General features: G+C 36.0%; 1 protein-coding gene across 1 annotated transcript in view; it reads right to left on the bottom strand.

Moving 5' to 3' along the window:
* The window catches only part of Slc9a9 (solute carrier family 9 member A9), a 537,647-nt gene that overhangs the window by 197,907 nt on the left and 312,516 nt on the right, over positions 1-27,224 (bottom strand). Inside the window, exons 10-11 of the mRNA XM_071615577.1 lie at positions 12,210-12,323; positions 10,484-10,595 (exon numbers count right to left, since the gene is read on the bottom strand). Coding sequence (XP_071471678.1) covers positions 10,484-10,595; positions 12,210-12,323 — 226 coding nt within the window. The remainder of the gene's footprint in view (positions 1-10,483; positions 10,596-12,209; positions 12,324-27,224) is intronic.

Here is a 27,224-nt window from a genome sequence, read left to right as displayed (position 1 = left end):
TGACTGTCTCTATCTCTTACTGGGTCACCAAACACACTCTAGGCATGATTAACATTAGACTATATTTTGAAGTAAATATCCTTTAAGGTGTCAGCTGGTATTACGCTCACATGCACAGAAAAGGCTGAACAGTGTATTGTTTGATCTGCTTTGTTAACACCACCTCTGGCTTAAGCTATCTTAAACTGACCCTTTAAATTCTTTGTTTCCTGGAAATTTACTTAAAACTGTAGGTCCTGGATGAGGTACAGCTGTCAGAATTCATGCAGAAAATCAAGCTGAGTCTGCAGCATTCCCTTTTGAAGAAAAATACCACCCTGAATGTGGGGAACTCACCTGATAGTTCTGATGGGGTCAGTGGGACCCTCAGCCTAGGGCTGGGAGGAGAGTTAACCATGTGTTCAGTTTGTTATGGACTACATGGAGGTCAAGTTTGCATGAGGGACATGTTAGACATGCTGGGGTTGGCTTGGGCTAGGAAGGACATGGTTTTAATTTAACTTTTGTTCTCATGACCTTGAGGGTAAATCTTAGGTAGTATCATGTAGATGAAAAGGTCCTAAATTTGAAGCCAGGTGGACTGGGCTCAATTTACAATTTCATGTCTAATTGGTTAAGCTATTGTAAGCAAGGTATCCAATCTCTTCACATCTCTCTCGCTTTCTCTCTCTCTTTACTCTTCAAAAAGGGACCAATAGCAATTCTGGGAAGACTGGTAGACTAGGAAGTGCCAGGAATCTGTCTCCCTGCCTAGACAACAGTTATGCTGGTAGAATTGCTTTTGTAACTCTTGGAACTCTGGTGTCTATTTAAGGTTTGCAACTTCAGCAGAAGGCTTGGAGAGTAAATTGTGGTTAGGGTTTGTTCAGATTCTACTCTTAGCTCAGTGGCAGCTGCCCATCACAGGGGCATATGTATTCCTGAAGCTGCTTGCAAACACCCTGCAGGAGTCAAGGATGGCAAAAAGAACACTGTCCTGCAGGTATCAGGGATTTATGCTCTGATCACTGGTGCTGGTTCTGATCACAGAGTTGTTGACAAAGAGGTGAGGGGCTGTTGTTGTTGGACCTCCCCCATTGTTGCTGGCCCCTGGCTCACTAGTTGAAGTGGCTTCCAGGAGATTTAAAGGCCAGTGCTATTTTTATTCCTCATATGTTTGTTTTGCACTTTTCCCCATTTTGGAAGCCAGACATTAAAGATCATAGCATTAAAAAATAATAGCATATAGAGAAAAAATAAAAAGTCATGGAAAAGCCACAGACTCACGAAGAACCAAGAAGGCATTAAGTTCATACCTTAACATGCTTTATGTGATTTAAGAAATTATCCCCTGAAAAAAAAAGTTGGTGGCAGATATATTGAACAACAACTATAAAACAACTGTCTTAAAGATGCTAAAGTAATGGAATGTGTGGAGAAAATCCATAAATTGATATTTAAGCAAGATATAAATATCAGCAGATAAAAATAACCCAAAATCAAAATGTGACTCTGGAGCTGAAAAGTGCAGTAACTAAAATGAAAAATTTGCTAGAGGGAATCAAATATTGATTGGGGGAGGCAGAAGAAAGAGTCAATATACTTGAAGAGGAAGTCATGGAAATTTTTGAGTCTGAGGAATAGGAAGAAAAAAAGATAGAGGAAAATTAAACAGAGCCTAAGAAACCTATAGAATACCACCAAGTAGAAACGGTCAAAGAGCATATATAAAGAAATAATTGCTGAAAACTTCCCATTGATGTCTGATGAAAGACACGAATATAAACATCCAAGAAGGTCTGTGAAGCTAAAGTAAGATGAACTTCAAGAGAGGCACACCAAAACACATCATAATTAACTTTTTTTTTTGTATTGGGAATTGAACCCAGGAGTGCTTTACCATTGAACTACATCCCCAGTCCTTTTAATTTTTTTTATTTGAGACAGGGTCTTGCTAAATTGCTGAGACTGGCCTCAAACTTGTAATTCTCCTGCTTCAGTCTCCTGAGTAGCTGGGATTATAGGTGTGTGCCACATGGCTGTCTAGAAGTAGGATATTAATAAGGATAAACACATGTACAATTTACAAGGTAGTATTATTACATGGTTTATAACATTGTTTTTTCAGTCTTTATGTGATTTAAGAGGTAAATACATTATAAAACAACGGTAAATCTAAAAGCCAGTATTATTGTAACTTTGATTTGTACATTTTCTACAAATTTAAGAGACTAATACATGTGAAAGAATTATTAGTTTTATATTTTTAAGGAACACAGTATAAAAATGTATATTTTTGTGATATCAACAACCAAAAAGGGCAGTGATAGAGTTGTAAAGAGGCAGAATTTTTATGTTATTGATGTAGCTGGCATAAATCAAAATTTGAGTGTAATAAGTTTGAAATTTTAAATGCAATCTCCATAGGATCTATGAAGAAAAATAGCTATAGAATATACACAAAATGGAAGGAAGCAGTAGTAGTAGTAAAAAAAAATCAACTAAATGAAAAAGAGGAAAATAATGTGGAAAACAAGGTAGGAAAAGTTCTGACTCATCTGAAAAACATATAGAAAAATGACAGATGTCCTTCCTTATCAGTAATTACTTTAAATGCAACTATACTAAAGTTTCCAATCAAAATTGGTAGAGTGGATAAAAAATATGATCCAATTCTAGGCTGTCTACAGGAGACTTTGGATCCGAAGATTGAAAGTGAAAGTACAGAAAAATATATTCTATGCAAATGGTAACCAGAAGAGAGAAGTAGTGGCCATACTAATATCAGATAAAAATATATTTTAAATCAAACAAGTTTACAAGAAACAAAGAAGGACATCCCATATTAATAAAAGTTCAATGCAAGAAGATAATAACAACCATAATCATGTATGTACCTAATGACAGACCATAAAATATACAAAGCAAAGCCTAAAAGAATTGAAGGGGGAAATATAGTACCATAATAACAGAGACTGCAGTACCCTACTCCCAATAATGAATAGGACAACCAGACAGATGATAAAGAAAGAGAGGGCTTAACACATTGAACTTACTAGATCCAGCAGATGGACAGAGTACTCTACCTAAAAATAGCAGCATACATATTTTTCTCAAGACCATGCAGAACGTTTTCCAGGATAAATCATATGTTAAACCACAAATTAAAACTCAATAGATTTAAAAATATATATATCATATGAAGCATTTTTCCAATCACATTGGGATGAAGTTAGAAATCAATAACAACAGTAAAACTAAAAAATTCATGAATTCATAGAAATTTACTGTTATACTTTTAAATAACAAATAGGTCAAAGATGAAGTAAGAAGGAAAATTAGAAAATACCAAGAAATGAATTAAAATAAAAATTCAATGTAACAAAACTTTGGGGGCTTAGCAAAAATAGAGTAAAGGGGAAAGTTTGTACTTATAAACATATTAAAAAGCAATAAATATCTCAAATTAACAGCCTAACTTTATAATTTAAGGAATTGGAAAAAATGGAGTAGAGATAAATGAAATTAAAAAAAGAAAAATAATAGGAAAAAACCAATGAAGCTAAAAGACGGTTATTTGAAAAAGTCAACAAAATTGACAAACTTTTAGCTAAATGTACTAAGAAACCAAAGGAAAAATAATCCAGATTACTAAAATAAGAAATGGAAATGGGAACATTATTACCCATTCTAGAAACATGAAAAACCATAGAAAAATTAGAAGAGAGTTCTGTAAAGAATTCTATGCCAACAAATTGGATAACAAATGAAATGGATAAATTTCTAGGGAAAAAAATTACTGAAACTAAAGCATGAAGAAATAGAAAATCTAAATAGACCTATAACTATTAAGAAGACTAAATCAGTAATAAAACATCTTTTTACAAAGAAAAATTCCGGGCCTGATGGCTTCATGGGTGAATTGTACCAAACATTCATTTTTAAATTTTTATTTAATTTTTGGTACAGAGGGTTGAACCCAGGGGTGCTCTACCATTGAGCTGTAGCCCCAGTTCTTTTTCAAATGATTATTTTGGGACAGGGTCTCATTAAGTTGCCCAGGCTGGCCTCAAGCCCACAATCCTCCTGACTCAGCCTTCTGAGTTGCTGGGGTTATGGTTGTGTGTCACTGCACCTGGCTTGTACCAAATATTTAAAAGAAGAACTAATATTTACTCTGCAAAAACTTGTCCAAAAATTGGAGAAGGGAAAACACGGATTTCTTTCTAAAAGACCATAATTAGCCCCACACCAAAGCCAAAGACACTATAAAAACCTATGGACCAATATCCTTTATGATCATTGATACAAGAATCCTCAACAAAATAAAATAATAGCAAATCAAATTCAGCACAGATTAAAAGGATCATACATCATGCCCAAGTGAGATTTATTCCTGGAATGCAAAGATGGTTTGTTATACAAAAATCAATCAATGTAGCAAACCACATTAACAGAATGAAGGAGGGAAAAATCTGCATGTTTTTTTCAGTTGACAAAATCCAATTATCTTTAAATTTCTTTTTTTGTAGATGTAGATGGACAGAATGCCTTTATTTTATTTGTATATGGTGCTAAGGATTGAACCCAGTGACTCACACATGCTAGGCAAGCGCTCTGCCACTGAGCCTCAGCCCAATCCAACTATCTTTTATGACTGCCATACCGCCCAAATGAAAGCTCAACAAACTATAAATAGAAGGAAACCATCTCACCATAATAAGAGTCTAGTATGAAAAACTTATAGCAAATACCATACTCAGTGGTGAAAAACTGAAGACCTTTCCTATAAGACCAGGAATAGGTAAGGATGTTCATTCTTATCAGTTCTCTTCAACATAGTACTCAAAATTCTATTCTGAGTGATTAGATATGAAAAGGAAATAAAGGCATTCAAATTGCAAAGAAAAAAGTAAAACAGTCTCTATTCACAGATGATATGATTTTATATGCAGAGAACTGTATAGATTTCACACACACATTAAAAACTATTAGAGATAATAAATAAATTCAGTAAAGTTGAAGGGCACAGAGTTAACACAGAAAAATCAGTAATACCAACCAAGAACAATCTAAAAAGAAAATTATGAAAGTATTTCCACTTACAATAGCAAAACAATATAATACTTAGGAAATAACCAAGGAGTTGGAAGATTGGGACAATGAAAACTCCAAAACACTGCTTACAGAGACTCCAGAAGACATAAATAAGTGGAAACACTTCCCATGCTCATGGATTATAAGATTTAATAGTATTAAGATGCCAGTATTACCCAGTACAACACCCATCAAAATACAAATGCTTTTTTTTTCTTTTTGCAGTACTGGGGATTGAACCTAGGGGTGCTTTACCATTGAACTACATCCCAGTACTTTTTATATTTTACTTTGAGATAGGGTCTTGTTAAGTTGACAAGGCTGGCCTCAAACTTCTGCTCTTCCTGCCTCAATCTCCCTAGTCAGTGGACTAATGACTTAAAAAAATTTTAATTTAGCAAAAATAGAAAATTCACATGGACCTCAGATAAAGCATTAATCTGTAGGATATATAAAAAACTCAAAAAACTTAACACCAAAAAAAAAAAAAAAACAACAAAACCCCAATAGCCCAATCCAAAAATGGGCTAAGGAACTGAACAGAAAACGTGTTCAACATCTCTACCAATTAGAGAAATGCAAATCAAAACTACACTAAGATTGGGGCTGGGGATGTGGCTCAAGCGGTAGCGCGCTTGCCTGGCATGCATGCGGCCCAGGTTCGATTCTCAGCACCACATACAAACAAAGATGTTGTGTCCGCCTAAAAAAAAAAAAAAAAAAATATATATATATATATATATATATATATATATATATATATTATATATATATATATATTAAAAAAAAACTACACTAAGATTTCATCTCACTCCAGTCAGAATGGCAATCATCAAGGCAATCTCCAAAAAACCAAAGGTTGAATGTTTTCTCTAATATGTGGATGCTAATTCACAATGAGGGGGAGCACTAGAGAAGAACAGAGTTACCTAGATTAGGTAGAGGGGAGTGAAGGGAGGGGATATGGGCATAGGAAGGATAGTAGAATGAAACATTATTACTTTATGTATATATATGAGTGCAGACCAATGTGAATAATATGTACAATCAGAAAAATGAGAAATTGTACCCCATCTATATATATCAAAGTGCATAAATGCATTCTACTTTCATGTAAACATTAAACCAAGAACAATAAAAATTTAATTTTTAAATTAAAACAAATTTAAAAATCTCAAGGGATCCCCAGTAACCAAAACAATCTTGAAAAAAAAAGATGAACAGAGCTAGAGAACTCAGGTTTCAAACCTTGCTGCAACGCTACAGCAGTCAAACAGTGTGGCCCTGGCAGAAAGAGAGACATATAAATGACAAAGGCACTGGCGACGTGGAATAGAGTAGAGAGAACAGAAATAAACCCTCACATATATCACAAAATAATTTTTGACAAGGTTGCCAAGACCAGTCATGAAGAGATGACAGTCTTTACAACAAAGGATTCTGGAAAAACTGAATAACCACATGCAGACCAATTAAACTGGGGGCTGGGATTGTGGCTCAGAGGTAGAGTGCACGCCTAGTATGCATGAGGCAGTGAGTTCAATCCTCAGCACCATGTAAACAAATAAAATAAAATAAAGATATTGTGTCCACCTATAACTAAAAATAAATTTTTAAAAAGTGTCAAATTGGATCCCTACCTTACACCATATATAAAACTCAACTCAAAATGAATTAAAGACCTTAGTAAAAGCTAAACTATACAATATTTAGAAGAAGTATAGGGTAAAAAACGTCACAACATTGGATTTTTTTTTTTTTTTAACAGGGCCTCACTATGTTGCCCAGGCTGATCTTAAACTCCTGAACTGAAAGGATCCTCTTGCCTCAGCCTCTCTAGTGGTGGGATTAGAGGTCCGCACCCTGAACCTAGCCCACAGTATTGGATTTTGCAATAGTTTATTGAATATGACACCAAAGGCACAGATAACAAAAGAAAGACACACAAATCAGATTTCATGAAAATTGTAAAAATGCTGTGTATCAAAAGACAATACAAACACGTAAAAACAGCAACAAATGGAACTGGGAGGCAATATTTGTAAATGACCTTTCTGATAAAGGGTTAGTTTCCAGGCAACAGAGAAAGTCTAAAATTCAACATGAAAAGACAGAAGACATGATTTTAAAATGGGCAAAAAAAACTTGAATGACATTTCTCCAAAGAAGATATACAAATGGCCAAAAATCTCATGAAAAGTTGCTTAACATGACTAACAATTGAGGCAATGCAAATCAAAACAGCAAGCTATCATCTCATACCCACTAGGAAAAAAAAACAAACAAAACACCAGAAAATAAATGTTGGTGAGGATGTGGAGCCATTAGAATACCTGTGCATGGTTGGTAGAAATGCCAAATGGTCCAGCCACCTTGGAACACAGCAGAGCAGTTACTCAAAGTAGGAACAGATATAATCACTACACAGCTCAGCAGTTCTACCTCTGGATATACATCAAAAAGAACCAAAAGCAAGTCTCAAAGAGGCATGTGTGCACTCACGTTCACTGTGGCAGGTTTAACAAAAGCTAAATATGGAAGTCACCCTAGCATCTGTTGATGGATAAATGGACTGGCAGGGTATGTTAGATACATATGGAGGAATATTGGTCAGCCTCTAAAAGGAAAGAAACTCTATAATCTGGTACAACATAGATAACCTTTGAGGACATAATAATAAGCCTGTCACAAAAAGACAAATACTATAAGATTCCACTTAAGTGAGGCATCTAGCATAGTCAAAATTAGAGTCGGAAAAGAGAAAGGCGGTTGCCAAGGAGCGAGAGGAGGGGGAGTGAAGAGTTATTGTTTAAGGGGTACACAGCTTCCGTTTTAGGAGATGGAGAGAGTATGGAGATGGTGGTGGTGGTGGCCACACAACTGTATGAATGTATTGACACTGAACTGCGCACCTACAAATGGTTAAGATGGTAAATTTTGTTATGTGTATTGTAACCACAATAAAAAATTATTGAAAGAGAGAGACAACACTAACACCCATCCTACTGTGTACTGTTGAGTCTCAAACTGGTGTCCTTGTAAGCTCCTGGGAAGGTAAAATTGACTGTTGAGTTATAGTATCTCTGGTTCTATTACGTAACTAGCTAACATTGCAATGTCCTCCCATAAAAGCTAAGACAGCTGTTTAGTGGAAATTCCAATGTTCTTTCTACCCTACCAAGGAATACTATCAATATTATTAATATATAATAAGATGACAGTTAAAAATCTGAAGAAACCAATCTCTTTGTTGTTCAGATTCATTTTAATGTGAAAAGTGTATATGACAAAAATCTAGTCGAATACATAGAAAGTGGCCCACTTTAACCCATGGTGACTGCGACCCTTGCATTTAAGCTGATAAATTACTAACAGTGACTCAGTGTCTGGTGGATGACAAGGATGCTCAATGTGCAACACAATGGTGGTGTTCTCTGGACATCAATGTCACATGCAGGTAGGTGTCCTGAAAACTTGATATGCTGGTCTTTTTAATGATGAGAATTAGCTGATTGGCATTTCCATGGATTAAACTAGTAATGTCCACCCCATCGATGTGAGGGGGGTTATTGCTTTCCTTCTGGAGGGTGAGAATGCTTTAGAGTAGGGGCAGAGAGTAAATCGTTTAGGTTTTGCAAACCATGCAGTCTGTGGTGCAACTACTCAACTTTCCTCCTAACATGCAAAAATAGTTTCAGGCACTATGTAAACAAAGGGGTGTAGCTAAACTACAACTTCATAAACAAAATAAGCATGGGCCGGATTGGGTCTCATAGTTTGCTAACCCCTGCTTTGAAATATCATAAAGCCCTCATTAAATTATGGGTCTCTTCTCACAACCCTTGGCTGTACTCACCATACTGCTGACTTCTATCCCTTTTTTCTGAAGTTCTAATCCTACAGCTAAGCAAACTTAGAAAGTGCCAAAGCCCAGAGAAATGATCAAGCCAGGTGGCCATTTGAGCAGACACTTTGCCTCCCAACATGATCATCAAAAACCTCACATTATTCTCAAAACATCATTGTCAAAAAAAAAAAAAAAAAAAAAAAAAGCAATGTTGAAAATAATATCCAAGTTTTGAAAATAAACTGCTGTGCTCCAGAGTAAAGCTATGGATATTTTGATGGGGAAAAAAAAGGATGAATGCTTTCTAGAAACTAGTAATGCTTTGCAAAAATGCAACCTGATCTTAGCCTCCTTTTTGTTAACTGATCAAATTTACCTCTTGCTTTTCCATAATAAAAGTCCACTCATTGCCAAAGTTCATTGTTGATTTAAGCCAAAGGTCACTTAGCAAACACATCACCTTCTTTATGCTTCTCTCTCTCACCCTACCATGTCTGGAAATATCAGGAAGTCCTGCCAGAAACCTCAGAGGGTGCTCTTTAACTTTGGATCTTCATTTGTCTGTACATGATTGAACAATTCATTCTCAATCTAGGAGTTGTTCCCTTTGACTGTGTGGAAGAGGCTAGAATAGACCTAAAGGTGAAATAAACCTTTTGTTCCTGGTACTACTTTTAAGACTGTGAATTTTTAGGTAGTTGGTGGGATTAGAGGTGGGAGTTCACAGATCTAGGTTCAGGAGTGCTTTTCTCCTTGACCAAGCTACTTGACCCCTTGGAGATCCTGAACCTCTGTTTTCTTAACAACTAAATGTATTAATATTTGCTTCACAGGATTGATAACAGTGAGCAGCAAATAGCAAATATTAGTGTTAGTTTCTCTCACTTTTTCCATATGCCCCTGGATGCCCTCAATTCTATTTGTTTGTACTATTCTGATAGCAGTTTTCTTTTCTGGTTTTGTATATCCTCCAATAAACTGCTGCCGTGTGTGCTACAAGTGTACCTAGAACACATGTAGGGTCTAGGAACTATGTACCCAAAGAAGATTGATGGGTGGAAAACATATTGGATAGAAAGAAACCTCAATCTCCAGAGTTGTTCAGCAGTCAAAAGATTCATCTTGTGCTCTTTTGGAAGGAGCCTTTGGGTGTGGTTTCAGTGATTACAATACAATCACCACGAGAAGTTTCTGGACCCTGGCATGGGGAAGGAGCAGGGATTCTAAGAAGTGACTTTAACATTGGATGAGGATGGCACTGATCACTCACCACTTACCCTAATCATGCAGTTCCCAAAAAGATAATTCAATTTCCTCAGTGTGGAAGCTGATTTGAAACAGGTCAGGGGAAAGTGAAATAGCCACCTTTGACCTATTTCTGACAAGATGCTATATATCAATGAGTTCTCTTCAATGGCATTTCCTGTTTGGAAAGGGAAATCCTGCTGTCACTTCTCCCTGAGGAAGTACCAGCATGGTGCTGGGTACGGTGGGTCTCTGGGGCTCCTCGTGGTGTCCCCTGTTGTGTAATACTGTGTGAGCATGATGCAGTTCACATACCTGAAAACATCATCATGTGCTGAAAGTTCCAGGGGATCCTCTGCTTTCGGCCCAGATTGAGGAGGAAGGAGAGGGGATATATGTTGCAGGCTCTAGCAACAAAAATTGCTAGCTGTAGACAAGCACAAGGACGCGTTGAGGAAAATGTCACTGTGATGAGGGGTTGACTCTGAGCTTAAATATTGTGTCCTTAAGCTGCTCTATATTACGACCCACAAAACAAAGATAAACATGTCAATTCCTACCTGTCCATCTTGCTTCCAGAAGTCATCTCTCAATGTCAATTCCTTTCCAGAAATCATAGAGAACTCTGCCTTTCTTTGAATACATACTTGATTTAAAATTGTTAGCCCCAGACCATTTCAATCACTGTGAATTTTCTCATCACATTTATGGTGCCAATGACTGGCTCCATCCTCAATTCTGCTGTGAAATGTGAGGCAGCGACTGTTCCTGGCATTATCTTCTCAAGCAGCGCTTTAGAAAGGACAAATGCATTTTTCTGCTCATGATTCGCATCTCACTTTCCATCAGTTTATACACTCGTATCTAGCCAGTTTTGCTTCCCTTTTTCTTTTTTAGTGGATTTAATTTTGAGAGGAATTGTCTGTCTAAATATGTGATACAACTGCCTCTTTAAGAGGCATTTTATTAAAATCAAGGTTGTAGAAGTAAAAAAAATCTATGAAAATACTGGTGTATCCATCTCTTCTTTTTTTGCTGACTTTGACTCCGTTCCTGATGGTCTGTTGTGGTTTGTTCTCAATGGAGTGACATTATTTGGGAAGAGGGAACTTTCTCCTTAGATCCTGGTTTTGAATAAAATTTGAGAAATAAGACAGAGTAAGAATCTGATGAAATTAGCATGATAGGCTAATTTGAGAGTTCAGCTGAATGCTCAATGAAAGAAGAAGGAGATGGTAAGTGCAGGTGCTTAGTTAGGATAGCTTTAAAAGAAGGGTCAGCTCTCCTGGCTGTGAAGATGATCTACCAGTGCCACAAGAAGGTATCTTCTCATTTTCCACATAGGAAGAAGGACAACAGCTGCTAACCATGCCTGGGGACATTCATGGTGGCTCAGTGTCCCATTAGGCAGATATCTGTTCCCATTGGGTATGCTTCTTGCCCCAGGCCTATGGATATGAAAGTCCTCTGCATTGAAGGTGAAGTCTAGATTTTATCTGTCCTCTTAGGAAAGCAAAGATGCTTTCTTATTGAAACAATTTTATATGTGCACAATATTTATAATGTTGAGAGTATATCTATCATGCGAATTTCATCAGTTCCTCACTCTGTGTTAGTTCCAAGGCCATCATTGAAAAAATAATTTTTACCATCTTGCAATGAAAACATCTCCAAAGCTTAATAATCCTGCTTGCCTTTTGATGTACGAATTCCAATTAAATACATTTCCCATAAGAAATGTCTTGACATAATTTTTATGTAAATGATTTATAAATTTTTAGCTAAACATACTTGGAATACTTTAAAAATGTCAGTCTCCTTTAGTGTTCCCTCTTATTTCCCTCAGTATTTTCCAAATGTCTTATCCTGAACTACAGGTATCTAATGAAGTCCCCAATTTGTTAGGATGTTTTTCTCTCCTGACTGGAAATGGCATTATCTGCCTGGGTTAAGCCTCCCAGGGAAACCGAGGTCATACATTTAAAAGTCACTAGTTGGCTCTCTTCTCTCATCACCCCATGTTTTGTATTTCAAAGGATACAAAGGCTCCAAGTATAAAAAGAGCATTAAAGATGTGGTTCTGGAAGGTGAACAGCGCCAGGCCCATGTAACAGAAGATGACGTTCTCGGCCAAAAAGTTCATGAATTCAAACAACTGAAAATAAAACAGAAACCAAAAACCATTAATTATCACTCAGGCTTCCGTCCACTGAAATTCTGGGAACTGTGTTTGATGAGCCGGTGGTTCTCCATCATCTGGAAAGTCATTCAATGTGATCAGCCTCTCTGGGGCCTGTGGTCCCCACCAATTCTGTCAGGTCAGTTGACTTACCTGGTTCTCTCTCTACCCGGTGACACAGGCCACAGGCACAGCCACATCCCCATTCTTTTCAACTGTGAGGCTACAAGAGTTACCCCAGGTAGTACTAACCAGCATGATCCTGCCATGCAGTGATTCTTACTAAGATGGCAAAATATTCCATTCAAGAAACATAAACCAAGTTGCAGTAAATGATGCAGGATGGCTTAACCCCTTCCATGTATCATCCAAGAGATGTACATAAGTACCCAGGCCCCAAAGAACCAAATTAAAAAAAAAAAAAACTTAGACTAAATTACCCTCCTCAGGCAGGCAGGAGAGACAAACTTGGAAAATTTGGAATAAGGATGAACTTCGATTATATTTTAGCATTAGAACGATCAGTTTATTTCGATCCCCAGACAATGACACTCATTAAATTGACTGATGTAGGCATATCCATTAAATGTCTACAATTTTTAGCTGGTAAAAAAGAAGATGATTAATCCCAGGGATCAGTTTATGCAGCAAGAACACAATAGATACATCAAATTCAGTCAGAAGAATGGAGTAATAGCGTGCTGTGCCCAGGGATGCGCCTGAGAGTTATTCTTAGACCATTAACTAAACAATTTAACTTGAACATGAAAAACGTTCTCCAACTTCCATATTAAAAGTAAAAGGGAAATGTGTCCAGGGGCAACAAAGGCAGATTTGGAAGAGACTTTATTTTATGTTGCAGACTTTTCATTTGGAAGTTTCTGAAACTTCATTCTGGGACCTACATAAATCACGGTTAGGTAAACGTCTCTGGAGGCATTTCTCTTGACTTTTTAAGGACTCATTATTTTTTCATGTAATGTATTTACAGCCCCACAAATAATGCCCAACACCTGGTTCCCTGACAGTTGACAGAAAGAAAAGCAGAATCTTGTCAGGAACGTTATTTAAAACCAGGAATAGAAAGAAAGGATTAAAAAAGACACAGCTTCTTCAGTCCAAGATGGTCCTTCTGCAGTGGCAGCTGCCATCAAGTATCCTGAGCACTCATTTTATGTTTCTAGAGTAACATAAACAAACATGCTCCACAAATAGCCACAGAAAACTTGAAAACGTGGGCTCAGGGGCAACCTTTTTCTACCTCATTATATCCTTACTACCGCAGTCTGGCTGGGCACAAATCACAAGCCACTCAAGAGGAACAAACTTTATTTCTGAACTCCACCAGCACACTCCACACATGCTCCCCAGGAACTCTCCCGAATGCCACGTGGCTCCTCCAGGAACCACCAACTGGAAATCCCTCCTCTGGTACCTCCCCAACCAATGGGAACTCTTCATGAATCCCCGCGAGAGCTCAACTGGAACTCAACAGGAACTCCGCGAGAACTCAAAAGTCATCATCTTAATGGCTCGCTGGCGTCACCTCTCAACCACTACTTCTGGCAAAAATGCCATGCGTCATCTGGACTCGGCTGTGGCCCTCAACACCTTACTTTTTCCAAAAGTGAGAGTTGAGTGATTAAAGTAACAGTTGTGTATTTCTCACAGTTCGGAGGACTGGGAAGTCCAAGATCAAGATGCCAGCTTCCATGCTGGCAAAGACCCTCTCCCTGGTTTGCAAATGGTCACCTACCTGCTTTGTTCTCACACAGATGAGAAATTATCTCTCTGTGTCTCTTCTAGACAATAAAGATGCTAATTCAATTCATGAGGTCTCCACCACCAAGATCTAACTACCTCCCCAAATTCTCACCTCCAGATGGCATCCCAATGAGAATTAGGATTCAACACAAATTTGGGGGAAGGCACAAGTATTTAATCCTTAGCAGCAACCTGGTTTTTAACATTAATAGACATAAACAAGTTTAAATTCATATAATTTCTCTGTCAGTCCCCATCCCAAGTGTATTTTGCCCTAGAGGATATTTTGCCTCCTGGAATCTACTCAGTCACTTCTTAAGTGATGACACCCCAATATTCTTCTGGAGGGTCCCCCTTGTTCTCCATCATCTCCCTAGCTCAGATATGAAGCACGTAGCCTTGTGACTAAATTACTCAAATCGATGCGTTTCTCTAGGAAATGTGTTTGGTTCCAAAGTGGGTGTGACATATTGAGAGCAAAAGAAATTCCATGAGGTCTTGGCAGGGAAAAGATCTTGCATGACAAAGATTACTGTGTTCTCACTGGATGAGAAATCAAAAGGATGATGTCCAGGAAGCTTCTGCCCTTCTTCTGATCCTAGGGGAAATGGTCGTGAGAGAAGCTGGGTCTTGGTTGCACTATTTAAGTCACCTGTATTCGACCTCCACCAAAGCAAAAATCTACCTGTGGACTTTTGAATTAAAGAGACAAAGAAATCATTTTGGTTCGAAGTAGAGGCCTATCATTTAAATCAAAATTCCCCTCCACAGTCCTGCACTAGTTTTTTAAAGACATTTTCCACTCTATTAGAATATAAACAGAAGGGCATGGGGTCAACTTTTTACTTTTTCAGATGATAACAGTCTCTTATTGTTGCCCACTATTCCCCCAACCCCAATTTTAATATATTTATTACCCTATTGAGAAAGGAAAAGTACATGGAACAAATTAACTGTCCCTGCTAGTTATTGAGATATGATGAGAATTTTTGCTATACACATTACATGGGGTTCTATGGTCTTAAGGATTTAGTTTAGAGATTGGCTTCCTTTGGATAACTCAGGGTTTTAATTTGACTTACTAACTCAGCTCATTGAAATCCAACACTGACAGACATGACAAGTTAACTGTGTATCTGCATGTAGTACACAAGTTCCATCAGCAGTTTTAATTGCTTCATCTTGTAGCCAACATTTGGTTTTGTTGTTTTTCAAATTCACACTTGTTCCTCTTGACACTATCATTTTAACTTAGAAATCATCCTGTTAATTTGCCCCAAAATTTCCTACTGGTATTTTAGATGGAATTGCATTGAATTTGTAGACACATTTGGACAAAATGTACATCTTTCCAGTATTAAAGCTCTAAATCCATGAACATTGTTCATGCTCATCACTATTTTGGTTTTCTTTAATTTCTCTTAGTAATTTCTATAGTAAGATTTTGTATAATTTATTTAGATTTATTTTTAAGTGTTTGATACCATTTATTATGATTGTAAATACAGTCTTTTTCCTATTTCATTTTCTAATTGTTTGTTGTTATATTCAAAAATATAATTTTTAATGGCTCTTACATTTATAGCTTTATTAAATTTATTTAATAATTCTCAGTTTATTGATTGATTCTTTTTTTGGATTTTCACAATCTTATTTCTTTTTAAGAAACATGGTTATAAAATAAGATTAGGCTTTTTGTCTTCCTTTTCAGTCTTTTAACACTCTGCATCTTTTTGTATTTGTTGTTATTGTTTCATTACACTTGTTAAAACCTCTAGTATAGTGTAGAATGGAAGTTGTAATATGAGTATTTTTATTTTATTCTCAATCTCAAAAAAAAACCCCACTTCCAATGTTTCTCTATTAAGTTTATAGAAAACTCCTTAACAGATTACACAAGTTCTTTCTATTCTTAGTGTATTAGGAATAGTCATATGAAAAATAAGAATGTGTTGATTTTTGTCAAATACTTTTTCTTTACTTACTAGAATGATCATATGTTTTTTTCGTTCTTTCAAAGTAGCTAATTACTTTAGTTGATTTAAATGCTGAAACAATCTTGCATTCCTGCAATAAAACCTAACTGATAATGATGTATTATCCTTTTTTCATATGTCACTGAATTTGATTTGATATATGTTTAAGGTTTTTGTGCTTATATATTGTGTAGGACTCACCAGATTGGACTGTTAAAGTTATATAAGTATCACAAAATTGGTTGCTTTCTTGCTGAAATGCTAAGACTAATTCTAGGCTTATAGTTTTTTTGTAGATAGATTTCTATTTATATAAGTAATTATTTCAATAGATTCAGATATGTGTTATCTTTTTGTTGCAGTGACCAAAAGACCTGACAAGAACAACTTAGAGGATGAAGTTTATTTAGATTTACAGTTTCAGAGATTCTGTCCATGGTCAGCTAATTTCATATCTCTGGGTTCAATATGAGGTAGAATATCATGGTGGAGGGCATGGTGAAAGAAAACAGCTCAGCATATGACAGCCAAGAAGCAGAGAAAGAGATAAAGCACTCTGCTCACCAGGAACAAAATATAAACTCCAAAGGCATCTCCCCTTGACTTCCAGCCACGCCCTACCTGCCTACACTTACCACTCAGTTAATTTTCATAAGTGGATTAATCCACTGATTAGGCTACACCTCCCATAATCTCATAATTTCACCTCTGAAAATTCTTGCATTGTCTCACAGATGAAGTTTTGGGAGACACCTCATATTTAAATCATGAGATAGAATTAGTCAGATTATTTTGTATCATTTTATTAAATTGTGTTTTCAAGGAATTTGTCATTCATCTACATTTTCACATTTATTAGCATACAGTTGTTCATAATATCCTCCATGTTTTAGTGTCTTTAGTTTTTCCTTTCATACCTGACATTGGTAATTTGGCTCTTTCCTTTTTCATTTCTGATAAATCTTTTTAGAGAGTTTCCAATTTAAAGAGTGTTTTCATAAAACAACTTGGGCTTTGTTGATTTTTCTGTATTGTACCCTTCCCACATTTCATTAATTTCTTTTATCTTTATTTTTTTCCTACCTACTTCATACTTTAGTTTTATTTGTTTTTATTCAGTAGCTGGCCTTTCAAATTCTGACTATTCTGGTGTCCTCAAATTCTTCTGAATACTGCCTTTTCTGTATACTACTAGTTGCTTTCTAGTTGCTTTCTAAAGGAGAGTTGTCCTGATACCCGTAATCCTGCATCTATACCTCAACTTGCATATACAATTTTCTAGGTGAAACTCATTTTTGCCAGGTCCCCTACTCCAGTCAATTTTATGGTATTTCATTTTATACCATAAATGTATATCAATTTAGAGAGAAATTACAATTTTATTATATAATTGGGAAAAAATGAATTATTTGCAAATATTATAAGTTGGCAAATTTGAGAAGAAAATTAACAAATCTTGAAAAACTAAAGATGGACTCCTAGTTCACATCTTACACCCAAATAAATTACAGAAGAATGAAAAATTTACATGAGAATACCAAACCTATCTATCAATTATTCAAGAATTCATCAGTTATTTTGTTTATAATTTTTAAATCAGGAAGTGGTATAGATATTGTATTAGAAATAGCTTGGAAACAAACATCCATAATATAAGAAATGTTTAAATAATAGCACATTCAATTAAGAAAATGTGATATATATGTACACACACACACACACACACACACTATACACAAATTTGAGGAAAAAATAACAGATCCTGAAAAACTAAAGATGGAATCCCCATTCTCAAAAAATCATACTATATGCACATATAAATATGCCCCAGGGAATTTCACCTTTATGCATAAGTAAAAACAACCAATCAAATATAAATAAATAGGTGAATGAAAGGAAGTGTAGTGGAGTAGATGAAGGAGAATGATTGATAGGAGAGAAGATGGGTGGGAAAAGGGGGAGAGAAAAGGGAGGAATCCTGAAGTGCAATCAAATTCCATGCACATATAATTTGTCAGGATGAACCCAACAACTATGTATATCTATAATACTCTAATTTAAAAAAAGAATGATACATTCATATAATGGTGTGTTTTTAGAGAATTGCATTCTGTATTGATGATAGAGGAGATATCCAACATCGATTATTAAACTAGAAAAGGTAAGTTGAAGAAATAAAAGATAGGTCTGCATATGTACAAATCCATCTGAGTGTGTTCCTATACACATCCACATAACTTTCACGTCACTTTATGGAGGTTTACTGTTATGATTTGGGTCTGGAATATCCTGTATGGAAAGCACTGTCACCAGTCCAGCAAGGTTCAGAGGTGGGTCTTTTAGGCAATGATTAGGACTCTGATCTCATCAGTGGATTAATAAATTTCCTAGATTAATACATTGATTGCTGAATGGTGGGACATAGTTGGAGGAAGTAGGTCATTTGGGGTGTCGCCTTGGACTATGTCTCTCCTGATTCCTTACTGCCATGATCTGACAACTTTCCTCAGTCATACTCTTCCACCACGAAACTCTGCCTCACCTGGGCCCAGAGCCATGGAGTCAACCAACCATGAACTAAACTTCTGAAACCATGAGCCCAAAATAAAATTTTCATCCTCTAAATTGTTCTTGTCAGGTATTTTAGTCACAGGGACACAGCAATGAAAGTTGACTAACACATTTACTTTTTTTTTTTTTTATACCATGAAACTGTGCTGCTTTCATAGCTTTAAGAACTAGATTAAATTAGAATAAAAATCTTAAAATAGAATAAAAACCTTTGCTAATGTTTGCTTCCTCTAGCCTTGCTTAGCAGCAACTCTTCATCTTTTTATTTTTGGTAGGTTACAGGCATTTCTACCTGTTTCTAGTGTTTTTCTTTAAAAGTTATTTGCAAGTGCAGAGAAAAGACAATAACAATAATAAAAGAAAAAAACACCAATTTTCCTTTTGTAAGACATCTTTTTCAGTGCTCTCTCTGTTCGTACAGCTGTAAATATATAGTCATCATGCATAATAGCATCAGATACATCTGGCAATATGTTTATATAGATAACTTTAATTAACTCAATAGTATTTGATAAGCCTCTTTCCATGAAAACAAAGTTGAATCTACTGTACAATTTTGAATGGCAGCACAAAATCCCTTTGTATCTTCCTACTAACCACATTTGGTTTCAATGTATGCATTCTTAGACACCTGTATTCAGATTTTTTCACTTAGAAACCATGTTGCTCTGAGCATCTTCACAGAGGCATCTCTCCCCATCTGTGTGATTAGGTAAAACTCCTGAGGTGGGCTCCTCTGTCAAAGGCTATACATGAATTTTGCTTTTTAAGCAATCTACCAGTCTGATCTTCAGAAAGAATGAACCGATTTGCATCTTTACTCATTTTGCAGAGGGTACTCTTTTCCCCACACTCTTGGCAACATTAATTTTTTATCAATTTTTAAAAACCTTTGACAATCTGATAGATTCACTTATTTTAAATTGTAGATGATCGTTAGCATTTTTAAAAAGGTTCCTTTAAAAGGAGTGCAGCCCAGCCATACTGATTAGCACTCCTTTGTCTAGTTATAGCATGTAAAAACATTCCTCTGAATGAACAGCCCTTATAATTTCCTTCTTGGTGCACTTAATGAAAATCTGCAGGCAAATTCAAGTTTGGTTTTACATGGAAAAATCTTCTGAAGACATTTCAAAAGGAGAATCCAAAGCAAGAGCCAGACCACATCAACAGACAACCAGTTTGACCATTAGACCTTATTTGATAGAATCTGGTCCCAGATAGTCAATCATTAAAGGAGTGAAAATATTGGCTAATTTTAGAGAAAATTAAAATAAAAAAAAAGAAGAAAAAGGAAAGAAAAATCCTCTGTCCCAAAGGCAGTAATTTTAAAAATAACAATAAAAACAATAAATCTCAAACAAGTCAACTCATAATTCATCGTAAATAACCTCCAATCTACTTCCTCCCCACGCAGGGTCAGTGAAAAATAAACTTGATTCATCTTTCTATTGGTCAGTACAATAAACAACATTTATTTTGTTTCCGTTAATTCAGTTTGTGAGCTTTTGGAGAGAATCCAGATTAAAGTAATCTTTGCTCAGCAAAGCGTTTCTTTAGGAGGAAAAGAAAAGTTAATAGTGCTAAAGAAGACTAGAGAAATATTAAAACTGCAAAAGAGGACAATCTACCTTTAAAAACTCTGAAAGTTCAGGGCAACCATTCATATGTTAATTAAGCAATTTAATTTGGTCAGCAAGCCAAGTTTCTCTGAAGAACTTTTAGATACTAAGCTCTTTAGCCTGAGTTATTTACTGTTCTTACTTAGAGTTTAAAAGATCATATCTATTTGATAAAATATGTTTATCACCAACTCTGATTGATTTTTTTCCTCTTAATTGCACAAAAGAATGAAATTTTTATCACATTATTATAGTTCATGCAGAAAAATTATACAGCAGTTCAGTATATCTGGCTAACTAACCAATGCTAATTAAATTCACATGAATTCCTCAACAGACCTTATATTATGCCTGGTACAATTTGACATAAGCTACTGAGTTTCACCTAATTTTTCAAAAAGGCCTCAAAATTCATTTTAACTGGGATGATAAAGAACTTGCCAAACTGCAATAAAATTTGAAATGAAGAATTAATATGTTCTTTTTTTAGAAAATTTATCTCCAGAATTAACTTTGGTTTGTATTTTTGTTTTCTTTTATTAAATTTGTCTTTGTTCCTACCTGGGATTTTTCTTTAGAGAACACCTCGGATTTCTATTTTTATATATTATCAAATACATCTGTACTATTTTGAGCAAGCTGTGGTATAAGTAAATAATTTTATTCCTGTGTCGGGACCATTACAGTAAATTCTATTGAAAATATAAATTCTGGTTCTTGTGATTTTAATATTTGTCTAGTCCTAAGTACTCAGAAAATTTGTTGAAGGTGAACCCAGTCGTTCCTAGGGGCTGTGGAAGCAGTGTAGGAGATGAATTGAATGGAAATCTTTGCCACCAGGATATTCTGAAGGCTGTGGTTTCCAGACTGAGCCTTCCCTTATCAAGCTGATGATTTACAGGAAAAGGAAATTGGAAATTGTAATAATGTCAATATTATTACTTCTCAAACAGAATAATGCTAATGGGACTCCTATTTTTTAGGACTTAAATTTTTCTAGGAAATATATGAAGCGGTTTCACTCTAAAACATTTTTTAAATGATCTGTGTTATAAAGGCAAGAAAACCCATGAATTGGAAACATTATTCCCAATTTGTAGTTGTGGAAACTGCACTTGAAGGCATCTGTGCAGTCACTCAAGTCACACACAGTCCAGGGACAACCTGAGTTGTCTTTGGTTCTGCCCAGGCCCCTACCACTCCTCCCAGAGCAGGCGGCTTCCCCAGGGCATGGGATTCAGGTTCAGAAGCAACAAGGTATCTGCTTGGAATTTCCAATGAACATTCGCAATACTTCACTGTTGGGGAAGCACTTGTTGTTACATATACATTTTTGTTTGCTCATCAGAACAACTCTGGGGTTGGAAGGATGTCTGTGATCCCACATCTTTCAAATGAAGTGAAGCTTATTTTCAAGTGAAGAAATAAATTTACCCAAAAGGGAAATTCCTTTTTCTCAATTAGTGGAAGTTAATTGAGAAGTGGAAGTTAATTGAGAAGGAGTAGCTTCATATGGGACATCTTATCTTCTCTCAAATGTCTTTTTCAATTGACCCATCTGAGTCAATCTCCCATCCTCCTTACCCTGCAATCACTCAAGAGTAAAAATTGAGCTTCTGCCATGTATTTGTAATTTTAAGACAAACCTTCCAAATAACCCCCCTTTATCACCCATTTCTCCCTTGGAGTAATTCTGGAGTTTCCACTGTGCTCCAGGGAAATAGGGTAATGACTACATAGCTTTAATGTGTGTGTGTGTGTGTGTGTGTGTGTGTGTGTGTGTAGCAAGAAAGAGAGAGTGACATTGTACATATGGATTACATATGTGCCTAAAATGAAATAAACTTTGTCCATTTTGAATATTCCATCTCTACCCGACCTGTAGGAGTTGGGCCCCAAATCCAAGATCAGATTCTTCAAGTTGGCAGGACTCTCCCATCCTGTCCCCACATAGCAATGACATGCCACTGCCATGCTTCTTTGAGGTGTTTCTCCCTGTTTGAGACACTGGGGCCCCTGCACACCCTGCCCGCTGCTCAGCCCTCTCTCATCTCTTGCATTTCATTGTCTTTTGTAAACCTAATTTTACTTTTTAAAACCATGAGAATTTCAAAAGTGCAGCCTATAAAAACACAACAAAACACATTTTAGGAAGATGAATAGGCATCATTAAGTAAGTAAAGTTAATATAAGAAATAAATGTAGTTACAGCTGCAAGGAATTGAGCTTCATTAAACTGAATAAATACTGAGCAAATACGGTAGCCCGGTTTTCTTGAAATCCTCAAGCTTCTAACTTAAAGGGAAGGCTATTTTCTCTGGATTTGCTAAATTACTTTAGCCAGTAAACACCATTTGGATTTTTCTTTTTTTTTTTTTGCTACTAAAGCAGAAGTATGGGGTTTTGTAAGGTTGCATTTTTTTTTTTGCTAATATACCATTAAGTTAATAATAGCTTCTTATGCAGTTTTGCAAAGTGTTTATTCCCAGGGTAATGATAAGCAATAAATATTGGTCCTGAAATAAGATTGGCTTTAGATCTATTTTATTGAAATTAAATATACACATGTGCTTGTGTGTACATACACACACACACACACACACACACTCACAAATGCAGAGTTTAGAATCACCAGACTTCAAGGGTAGAATCATTTTGTGTACAGTCCAAGCATCTAGCCAATTCTTAATTTCCCCAACACTCCGGTCAGTGGAGGGGCCGGCTACCACCTCTGCCACTGAACACTGCCAAAAGCCAAAACTTCAATACCACCTAAGGATGTAAATGGAGTTTCTGGACATTATGTGTTTCTGTAAGAAAATCTTTCATATGTTGAACTGCAATTTAACTCTCTATCACTTTTAACCACCTCTCCTACTTTTATTTCTCTGGTTCATAAAAAACAAGTTGCACAGGGTATCATTTTATTTGGTACAACTTGGGTCTGGCATTTTGGACAATTTCTATCAGAATTGTTGTAGTAGTAGGCAATTCTACCATTTAGACAGCAACTGCTCTTTTCATTCAACAGTCTTATTAGTTTTTAAACATTTTTCTGAGGGCTTCACAGTTTAGACTATGAGGCCTTTGCATCTGCCAAGGTTGGGGGTGGGGACTGTGCTAAAGACAATTATATTCTTGTAAGTTTTCTCAGAAGGGTCTTTTCAGTAAACCTAATAGTACTTGCCCTTAGAAAAAATAAAAGTTGTGAATAATATAATTAGTTTCTCTATGCTTTTGCCAATAAATACTCGCTAAAGAAAACTACCTAGTTGAAACAATAAAATTTTCTGCCGAAATTAAAATTGTGCTTTAAAAAATCCCTTAAAAATAAACCAAGAGAAACACGCTATTAATATTAGGCAATGCTATTAAAATTTCACACATTATCAAATTTCTAAAAGGTTAATACTCCTCCTTTTTATTTAAATTTTTTCATTAGCTACTCAGTCTCCTTTCTTATTCATCTTGGGTGCAGTTTTTTAAAGACTATCTTTTCAGAGCAGTTTTGAATTCATAGCAAAATTGAGGGGACAGGACAGAGATACCTCTTATATAGGCTGATCAAACATGAATAACCCACATTATCAGTATGCCTCCTCAGGGTGGTCTATTTGTTATATGAATGCACAGTGAGATGATATTATCACTCAAAGTTCACAGATGACATAAAGTGTAACTCTAGGTGTTGTACCTTACTTGTGTGTCTTTTATCTTTGTAATTAGCCTGTGCTAAATCTTGAGTGAGAGGATGAAGAATAGCCACATCTTAGCCCAGATCCAGTGTCTGACGCCACATTTCCAGGTTTGCAGATGGCAATCATCTCATGACATTCTCACATGATGTAGAGCACTGGGAGAGGAAGCAATTCTTTCCATTAAGAGGGGGGGGTCTACTCTCATTACCTAATTACCTCCTAATTGGCCCCATCTCCAAATACCAATCACACTGGGGAACAGAATTTCAACATATTAATTGAAATTCTGGGGGGGCATAGACTTGCATTCCATAACAATATATAAATAAAAAGTAAGATTTCTAATAATCTAGGATTCTTAGAACTTATGCATATGGATTAAATACTGATATCCCAGCCCTTGACAGTCACCTGAGTGACAATCACCCAAGACATGCATGAGGGTATACCACCCCATCTACTATGAGAAACATGTGCTCTTTCTACATGCAAATTTACCACTGGCAACTAACAGAATAATGAGCCCCAGATATCATGAGCTATGTTTCATATCTCAGTACAATCCCATTTCCTTGATTAAAGTATTGCAAACTGAAATATCTAAGTTTGAAGGTGCTATTAAGATTGTTTCATGATTGGCTGTTTCACAGTGAAATGCATCAGATCGTCAGGACTAACACAGAACACTAGAATCAAACTGTCTTGAATCAAACGGATTTCATCTCTAGTGTTTTAGGGTTAGAAGTTGAAGCACATGTCTGAAATAACAATTGTATAACCAGCTTAAATATTTCAAGATGTTATTTGCTTTATGTTATGTAGTCCTAATAAACTCCATTGTTTATATTAGTACATTGATCATATTTAAATTCCTTTGATAAGCCTTACATATCAGGTCATTTTTTAGACTCACTAATAGTACAAGAGGAATCAGAACTTTTTTTCAGAAAAAAAAATTTACCATTCTTCCCTTATCCTTTATTTTTGAAGAAAAAGAATGCGGGAACTTAATAAACTGATTTTTTGTTTCACTTGATCAAAGATTCTATTAAACTTTTACTTTTGCTTTGGGGTCACTCTATAGAAATTATGTGTGGGTAGATATGTCACAAATACAGAAGTAAAGAGGCACAGACATTTTCTTGTGTCTTTCAATATAATTTTAAGCCTAATAAATTTATGTAACACTCAACCTTATAATAAATGTAAACAATAATATTTAAACTCTCTCTCTCTCTTTTTTTTTTGGTACTGGGGATTGAACCTAGGGACACTTAACCACCGAGCCATATGCCCAGCCCCTTTTTTGTATTTTATTTAGTGACAGAATGTTGCTGAGTTGCTTAGGACCTCCCTAAATTGCTGAGGCTGACTTTGAACTTGCGATCCTTCTATCTCAGCCTCCCAAGCACTGGGATTACAGGCAGGTGTGTGTATCCCCATGCTTGGCTTGATATTCAAATTCTTATGTTTTGTTCTGTAGATAGTTATAGAATTTGACTGAAAGAGGACACAAAATGCAACAAAGGGTTAAAAATCATTTCCATAATACAGAGGATTTTGAGCTCAATTTTTGAACTCTGGCAGAATGGACTTTGGAAATGCATTTCAATAGAAGGCTTGAAGCTTAGAGTAGAACATTGATTCAGCTGGGCCTGATGAGAAATTGGAGAGTATGAAAGAGTCTTTATAAATCAGAGAAATCAATGCAAATGAAAGATAGAAAATATGACATTTGGGTAAAGCCATTCAATTGGAGAATGACTATCAAGTGATTTTTATGAAGGCATGGATATCAATAAATCAATAGCAGATGAAAATTAAGTTTGCTTGACTTGTTCCTTTGTGATAGACTGTTAAAATATAGCAACTGTAGATTGTCAGTGCTTATATTGAACTCCAGAAAATTCTTATTTTTGTACCGATTAACTTGGGTGAGCTTTCTTTTTCAGTGAGATTTATAAAGCTCCCCTCCATAAAGCCTCTGCATATTGAAGTTACTGCACATCCTTGATGATATAGGCAAAATGTCAAAAATTATGAATTATTATGGTACAAGAATGTATTTCTCTTTGTTTCCAACGAAGGCAGCTCTATTTTCACATAAAAAACTTGCATGCATGAATCAATTCTGAACGAGAACTTCAGCGTTGACTTATTTTGGTGGTCCAGTGGCCAATTATATATTTGTTCTAAAGTTGTTTAGGTGCTTCTGTTGACCTGGATAGCCCCCTCAGAAAGTCCTCTTGGTCATCTGTGTATTTGTGATGGTTTTCAAAAACTAGTTTACATGCAAAACAGATCACATACATTAATAGAGGGAAAGGCTCTACTCTAGATAAGCCTTCATGAGCCTCTGCTCTGTGGATTAACACCCCCAATCCTTCTGTAGAACATACAGACTGATGGCAGTAGGCTATTTTCTAGTGAGCCCAAATAACTTGGGCTCTTGCCCCATGAATCTTACCCTTAGAAAGTCTATTATGCTGGCTCTAAAATCTGTTTATGCCAGTTTTAAATTGGTATTTGTAATTGTGTGCTTAACTATATAAATTTATTAAATCTGAGTATGCTAGTGTTGATGTTTTCCAAATAACTAAATTAAATATGTAAGAAGGCTTGGTACAATGGGATTGCTTAGAAAACGCTACTAAATTAGTAGTGAGCAAAATAACTGTAAAACGTTGCAAAATATGTATTTAATATAGAAGGAAGATTCTTTGTTGTTTGGATATTGCCTAACTTTTGGCACATAAGTTAAGAGACAGAAATAGTTTGAAACTAGAAATTCTAACCCATATATTGGAGTGTGCTAGAATTCTAGTATTCAAAACAAAAGCATTAGACGAAAATGCATTACCTTTTGGTATAGCTTGGATCCTAAATGTCATCTAACAACCCATGTGTTAGAGACTTGGTCTCTAGACTGGCACTATTGGAAGGTGGTAGAAATTTTAAGAGATGGGGACTAGTGAAACAAATTAGCTCCTTGCAGCGTGCCTTTGAAGGTAATCTTGGGAAATGGCCCTTCCTTTTTCTCTCTGCTTCTGGCTGCCATGAAGTAAATAGCCCTCCTCCCGCCCTGCCCTGTACTTCTGCCATGATGTACTTTTGCCACCACAGGCCCAAAGTAACCAGGCCCAGTGGTTTTTCGTGTGAACTGAAACTGTGAGGGAAAATAGACCTTTTCTCTCTATAAGGTGATTATTTTGAGTATTTTGTCACAGTAATGAAAAACTTAATAGA

This window comes from Marmota flaviventris, chromosome 8 (assembly GCF_047511675.1).
Source record: "Marmota flaviventris isolate mMarFla1 chromosome 8, mMarFla1.hap1, whole genome shotgun sequence".
Lineage (NCBI taxonomy): Eukaryota > Metazoa > Chordata > Mammalia > Rodentia > Sciuridae > Marmota > Marmota flaviventris.
Note: the sequence above shows the minus strand (reverse complement) of the source record. Positions and strands in the feature narration are given on the sequence as shown.